The 7,129-nt window shown below is 41.1% G+C and overlaps 1 protein-coding gene across 1 annotated transcript; it reads left to right on the top strand.

Moving 5' to 3' along the window:
- The first annotated feature begins 3,122 nt into the window (after window positions 1-3,122).
- Window positions 3,123-6,889, top strand: LOC109773307 (cysteine synthase). Its single transcript, XM_073509977.1, has 10 exons — window positions 3,123-3,598; window positions 3,903-4,012; window positions 4,118-4,175; window positions 4,315-4,578; window positions 4,681-4,818; window positions 4,907-4,958; window positions 5,075-5,154; window positions 5,547-5,606; window positions 6,321-6,401; window positions 6,523-6,889. Exons 1-10 carry the CDS (start codon window positions 3,356-3,358, stop codon window positions 6,613-6,615), a joined length of 1,179 nt encoding a protein of 392 aa, XP_073366078.1. The 5' UTR covers window positions 3,123-3,355; the 3' UTR covers window positions 6,616-6,889.
- Window positions 6,890-7,129: the final 240 nt, after the last annotated feature.

Raw genomic sequence — 7,129 nt, 5'->3', positions numbered from 1 at the left:
TAGTGCCGTATCGCCCTAGGTTATAACTGTCTCATGATGAATATCATCCAACAAGTCACTGATCCAATGCCTACGAATTTATCCTATATTGTTCTTGCTAAGTTACTACTGCTATCGTTGTTGTTGCACTTGCTACAAAAATACTGCTATCACTGTTACCGTTGCTATTGCTACTACTACCATTATCAAAACTATCATATTACTTTGCTACTGATCACTTTGCTGCAGATAATTAATCTCCACGTGTGGCTGAATTGACAATTCAGCTGCTAATACTTACAAATATTCTTTGGCTCCCCTTATGTCGAATCTATAAATTTGGGTTGAATACTCTACCCTCAAAAACTGTTGCGATGCCCTATACTTGTGGATTATCACACGTAGGAATTTTTTTGAATTATTACTACGTTCCCCAACATCCTCACTCTTCATGTTCTCTCCAGAAATTTTTGTGCAGTGCAACTAAAATATAATGTCATTACCGCCTTCACATTTTGCTAACGGTAAGTGCACCTTCAAAAGTACTTGCAAATTGTGTTTACACGACAGTCAAAATCAGCCAAGAAATCAACCCACATAGGTTTCTATCCTTGTGAATGACCTTCTTAAACAAGTCTGGAAGCAAAAGCATATGGCTCCAAGGGTCCAAACCTTCACATGAAGATTACTTCGAAAAGCCCTTCCTAAAGGTTTGCAAGCCAACTACTTCTCTATTCACATATCAAAAGAGTGTTGTCGATGTACTCAAGATGAGGATGACATGCACCTCCTATTTCCATATGTACCTTAGATCTGATCTTCTCTCGGGAAATCATCAATCTATGCAAATTGTTATTCATGTTTTGCTTAAATGAACCACCCTCATGCATCTATCTCTAATATTTTCAACTTCTTGTAGTGCATTTGGAAATCAAGAAATGATTATCTATTTGCTAGGAAAAAAATCTTCCCCTCCTTAGGTACACCATGTTGTTGCCATTGCAGATTGCAATGATAGTCGAGTGGCCTCATAGAATAATGTTGGTTCCACTATCAATTCTCGGGACACATGGGATCCAATGAAGCTGGAAAGGAGCACATTCACTGCTTAAGCGGAACCACTCAACTCCCATCTAACAATTGTAGGATCAAAAAAACAGTGATGCTGCTTTTAGAAACACACAAATCTTGGATTGCAGGCTCTATGAGCACTCAAATTGGTGTTTCAATTCATTGCTCCTATGTTGTTGGTTTCAATAGAATTATAACTCAGACAACGGCTCAGTTCACTCTTTCCCCCTACAAGTTGAAGCTTTAGCCCTATGATTTGGAGCCAAGGTTGCAGCAGTTCTCCAGCTTAACCAAGTAACTTATATGACATATAACCTTACTTTGGCTAGAGTAGTTGCAAGCAGGAACATCAATTCGAACGCTGTTCGCTGGGAGATCAGACCAAATCTTGTTGATTTTTTTAAGTATCTTCAACCATAATGATTGCTCCATCTTTCGTATCCCACGTTCTCTAAATGAAGATGTCCACATTTGTGCTCACGAGGCTCTCACCAGCTCCATCTGCTTTTTTACTTGTTCCAACTCACAACACTCTCACATGCCTTGTGGTTATATTCATGCTTTGCAAAACGCCAATCTCGATGGATATTTAGCCTATATGGTTATATGTTGGTAATGCAGATGCTGACCTCTCTTCCTTAAGCTTCTAGATTCCATGTGCTTTGAAGTTTTTGCGACTTTCGTTCTCTTTATGCAAACACTCTAAGGTTCCCTTCACCGCTGCGATTTGAACTATGTTGAAAGGACAGTCTACTGGGAGATAATTTCAGCATTTTGATAAATTTGCAGGTCAAAGAATCATGTATTTGCAGCGATCAGGATGCTCACATGAATTTGACTTACGCGATCTAATGTACTCCTTCCTAGTTGCAACTATTTCTTCTAATTCTTCTCTAGCATTTTTTGTTGCCTAGATGTTCATCAGGATTTTTTTTAGATTCCTGCTTCCGGTGGCTTTCTTGATCACATGATGTTAGGCACTGCTCTTGCTCTCAACTCTTGTCTCTTTAAACATGGCCTTATACTTCACCTTGTACTACTATTTGAGATGAATGCATTTGGGCCCCTTTGCGTGCCTTTTCATGCTCAAAAATATATTGATATATTAACAACCTTACTTTATTAGAGAGATATATTTTGTTATATATTTTCCTACTCTCTATGTAATAGTTGGATATATTGTCATTTTGGTAGTAATTGATGAGGTAACCAACTCAACCTTTGACCATAAAAAAACGCTAGTGGCTTAAAAACAAGAGTTCTTAAATCTCGAACTGTAGTGCTTGGTGCGGCTTGAGCCTTGAACAATGTAGCTCTCTAAATCAAACCAAAAGTTTATAAAATCATATAAATTAAAACCCTAACCATTTTCAAAAAGTGATTTTTATGTTTCAAGAAATTTATAAAATTTTAAAACTTTAGCAAACTTGATGAAATGTAACCCATAGTTCATTCCCACATATGACCATTTATACCACGTTTAAAAAGCAACAACAGAGTTCTCTTATCTTTTGCGTTATTTATGGAGCACACGTGATTGCACCAACAATCTCGACACATGTAAACTATTTCATTGTTTGAAATAAAGGAACAAAAAACCCAGTCATATAGGGAAACTACAACTTCAAAATTTTGAAAATAAATAGAAAAAACACAAACACATGGATCCTATTAATTGAGAACCATACACATTCCTCAAGAAAATATTATAATTTATTTTTGGTATAAGAACAAGGAGAATTGATCTCCAAACCCTAAGTGTATCTTCGGTACAAGAATATTTACCAATTTTCCATTGTTGCACATGAAACGAATACCCCGTACTCTTGTGATGAAATTTTGCATGTTATAAACTCCAAACATACCCTAAATCTCCAAATGCCCGCGCATATCTTTAGAACTTGCAAAAAAGAGAGGCAAAACCGCCATTCAAAACCAGGTTAGGTCTCAATATAAACGGTTTTATGAATTCTAGTAGCGTTGAATATGAATGCCCACACTTAAAACCAGAGCAGGGCCGTGTCTCAGTCCCAGCGTGGCTGATCATCCTCGGACCATACTTTTTTGTGCTTAAAATGTAAGCCAAAAAAAGTGTGTGTTTTTGGAGTTAGTGGAGAAGAGATATCTGGTGTGTGATGGCCGATGAACGAATGTACTAACACCATTTCCAGGTCCGAATACATCCATCCAACCCTCCATCGCAACGAAAAGAGGCCCATATATCCATCCATCCCCTGGGAATCCCAGAGGGCAGACGGCACCATCACACCCAGCGAAGCAAGAATCCGAGGGAAAGGCAGGAAGGATGGCGCCGTGGACACCATCGCCCGTCGCCGCCACCGCCGCCGCCGCCTCGCAGGCCCAATTCGGCTTCTCGGCCGGCCGCCCGGCGCAGGCGCAGCAGGCCGTCGTCCTGTCGCCTCTCGCCCGCAGGTTCCCCGGCTCATCCCTCCTCGCCGTCAACGCCCCCGCCCCCTCCCCCTCGTGGAGGCGCCATGCCCTCGCCACCGAGGTCGAGGGCCTCAACATCGCCGACGACGTCACCCAGGTAACCACCACCGTCTATCCACTGCCTCCAGTTCAATCGCTCCATTTCCACTCTCTGCCCAGTTAGGAGTAGTGGGGTTGGTAGGATTGCTAGTACCTAGAGCTTACTGATGCCGCAAAGCCTAAACTAGTAAAGATCTAGTTTGACCCTGCGACATCCTTCGTTCATCATATCTCAAATCATCCTAGTTTCACATGGGCAAATTCTTTAGCAAGAAAACAAAACATCATCATCAGTCTCATAATCTAAGCACCCGTCTCAGGATTTTTGTTGTTGTTGTTGTTGTTGTTGAATTTGATCGCAGCTCATCGGCAAGACGCCCATGGTGTATCTCAACAAGATCGTCAAGGGCTGCGTGGCCAACGTTGCCGCCAAGCTTGAGATTATGGAGCCCTGTTGCAGTGTCAAGGACAGGTTACATTACAAATTCTTATTGTCCTCCTCATTTCAATGTTGAGGTCGTTTTCTTCCCATGATGGACCGACCAACTAAGCAACTCCCAACCGATTTATGCTTCAGGATAGGTATCAGTATGATTTCCGACGCTGAAGAGAAGGGTTTGATAACACCAGGAAAGGTGAGGCATCTTCTGTTTGTGTGCATATGCACTCGCTGGCTTCTTTATCATGTTCTATCCCATTCCTAACAATTATCAACAAGGGAAGGGTATTGGTTAACAATATGTGCATATATTAACTTATGTTCTCTGCCCTCAGAGTGTTTTGGTGGAAGCAACAAGTGGAAATACAGGAATTGGTCTTGCTTTCATTGCTGCTTCCAGGGGATATAAGTTGATACTGACAATGCCCACATCAATGAGCATGGAGAGGAGAGTTCTACTCAAGGCTTTTGGCGCTGAACTTGTGCTCACGGATGCCGCAAAAGGGATGAAAGGGGCCCTAGATAAAGCTACAGAGATATTAAATAAGACACCCAATTCATACATGCTTGAGCAGTTTGACAACCCTGCCAACCCAAAGGTAACAAGGAGAAGTAACTATGTGTCTCTACTCTACGTAAGTGTGCGCTATTACTTCTAACCTACTTGAGGCTGATGTTTATCTTTACTGATATTCAATCAGGTACATTATGAGACTACTGGGCCAGAAATCTGGGAGGATTCAAAAGGGAAGGTAGATATATTCATTGGTGGAATTGGAACAGGCGGAACAATATCTGGTGCTGGTCGTTTCCTGAAGGAGAAAAATCCCGATGTCAAGGTTTCTTCAAATTCCACCCAAATAAAATGTACTCTGTTATATTCTAAAAAAACTACTCTATAGTGCTCATACTGTTATCCTTTTCTAGGTTATTGGTGTTGAACCTACTGAAAGTAACATACTCTCTGGTGGTAAACCTGGTATGTTTGCTATCAGAGAAAGACTTCCATTGAGTTTTCCTTTAAAAAAAGACATACTTCCTTTGAGCTTGTCAAACTTATGTTCTTTGCCTTAAAACTCTTATCCGCTTGTGTAGGCCCACATAAGATTCAAGGCATTGGAGCAGGATTTGTTCCTAGGAATTTGGACAGTGATGTTCTCAATGAAGTAATTGAGGTCAGAGTTTTTTCTATCCGTCAGTATATTTCACCTTTTTTAGAATAAAAGCAAGACATGAAGGTTGTAGTTTCTTTCTTGAATTCAGCTGAACTGTGCCAGTTATTCCATTTCACTGTATTTTCTTAACGTCTCAGCATAGGCTGATAGGTCTATTATGCATTTATGCTAGTTCTACGTAGTTATACAAGTACAATTGCATATGCTAGTTCTATTGTTGTTACGTCTTCAGTCATGTGGATGTCGTCCTTGCATGAGTGGATCATCCCTCCTTTTGCTCTGCTTGGTATAATGCAAATGTTAGGGTTGTGTGGTACTACTTTCTTAGGACTATTACTGCAGGGTTTTCTTTTCTTATAGTTATATCTAACCACGTTCTGCTTATGTTCTAGATATCAAGCGATGAGGCTGTTGAGACAGCAAAGCAGTTGGCTCTTCAGGAAGGATTGCTGGTATTGTAATTTCACATGTTGATGCATTTTTTGTGTGTTCCATACATTTATGCGGCGTTCTTTTTGAGATATCGTCCTTTAGTTGCAAACGTTTATATGCTTAAAAAAAGCAGGGGAATCATGACTCACATCATGCTAGTCTGTTTTTTCCCTTGGCTTGCTATTTAAGTGTAAGCACCTGGCGGTCTTCTCTGTAGATCTAGACTAGAAATAGTGGGTTTTTGATAGGCAGCGTGTTTGAGCCAGTTTATCTGTTCATTTCTCCCATCATAGTGTTGTTAAATGTATGATGCATCCCAGTACAAATTTTCTATGGTGCATCATAGTGCCAGTTAGAGTTGTGGAGACAGACTTTGGAATCGAAAGGTTTTAGGCTCAGTAGAACTAAAACTGAGTACATGAGGTGCGGTTTCAGTACTACTAGGCACGAGGAGGAGTTAGCCTTGGTGGGCAGGTGGTACCTCAGAAGGACAGTTGTTGTTGTTGCATCGTATCCACATAATCTCATGTGGGACCAGGGTGTAGGAGACCACCACATAATCTCATTGTTGCGAAAATCATGAACCATTTGTTCATATATGTATGGCTGTTCTGTTCCTCATATGCAGTGGTTAATTAGTAGGAAGCCTGCATTTTTTGTTTCTCATGTCAGTCAGTCGTCTATGAATCAGAGATCAGAAATCCTGAACCTATATATGAATGTATGTTGTGCAGGTCGGGATCTCGTCTGGGGCAGCCGCGGCCGCTGCCATAAAGGTCGCCCAGAGACCCGAGAACGCGGGGAAGCTGATAGTGGTAAATACCGCTAATCTTACAACAACGTGTCATATCTCTAGCTCATAGAACTCTTGTCTTGAAAACATCCACGGACGATCGACACTGACATTGTTGTCTGTTTTGTGTGCGTGACAAACAGGTGGTGTTCCCGAGCTTCGGCGAGAGGTACCTGTCGTCGGTGCTGTTCCAGTCCATCAGAGAAGAGTGCGAGAAGATGGAGGCCGAGGCGTGAGGACCATTTCCACGCCTGGCGAAGAAGCTTTTTCTGCTCCGTCTTCTTTGTCAAACCGAATAAGAATAAGGCGGCATACATGGAAACGAACGCTTGACCTACGCCCGTCGCTCACATTTTGTTGGTATTGATTGATATGATGATGATACGCATGGTTGTAAGGAAACAATTACGTCACTTTTTTGGATGAGCAACGCTCACTCACTCGCTCAAAGCAGAAATCAGGCAGCCTGTATACACTGAAATTTGAAATGCTTGTGTTTGGTGTTTTTTCTGAGCTGGGGTTATCTCGAGGTTTGATGGTGTTTGTAATTTCATTGTTTTGTTGGTAGATCGATGACATAATAATAAGGAAATAATAGCATAACCTTTTTTCAATTTACAGTGTAATATGTAATAAATAAAATAAAATACTACTACCTCTGTTCGTTTTTATAAGACATTTTAGACATTCAAACACTGTTCAAAACAGTACAAAGCAAGCTGTCTGAAACGTCTTATAAAGACAAACGGA

This window comes from Aegilops tauschii, chromosome 3 (genome assembly GCF_002575655.3).
Source record: "Aegilops tauschii subsp. strangulata cultivar AL8/78 chromosome 3, Aet v6.0, whole genome shotgun sequence".
NCBI classification, from domain to species: domain Eukaryota; kingdom Viridiplantae; phylum Streptophyta; class Magnoliopsida; order Poales; family Poaceae; genus Aegilops; species Aegilops tauschii.
This window is presented reverse-complemented; position numbering and strand designations above follow the sequence as displayed.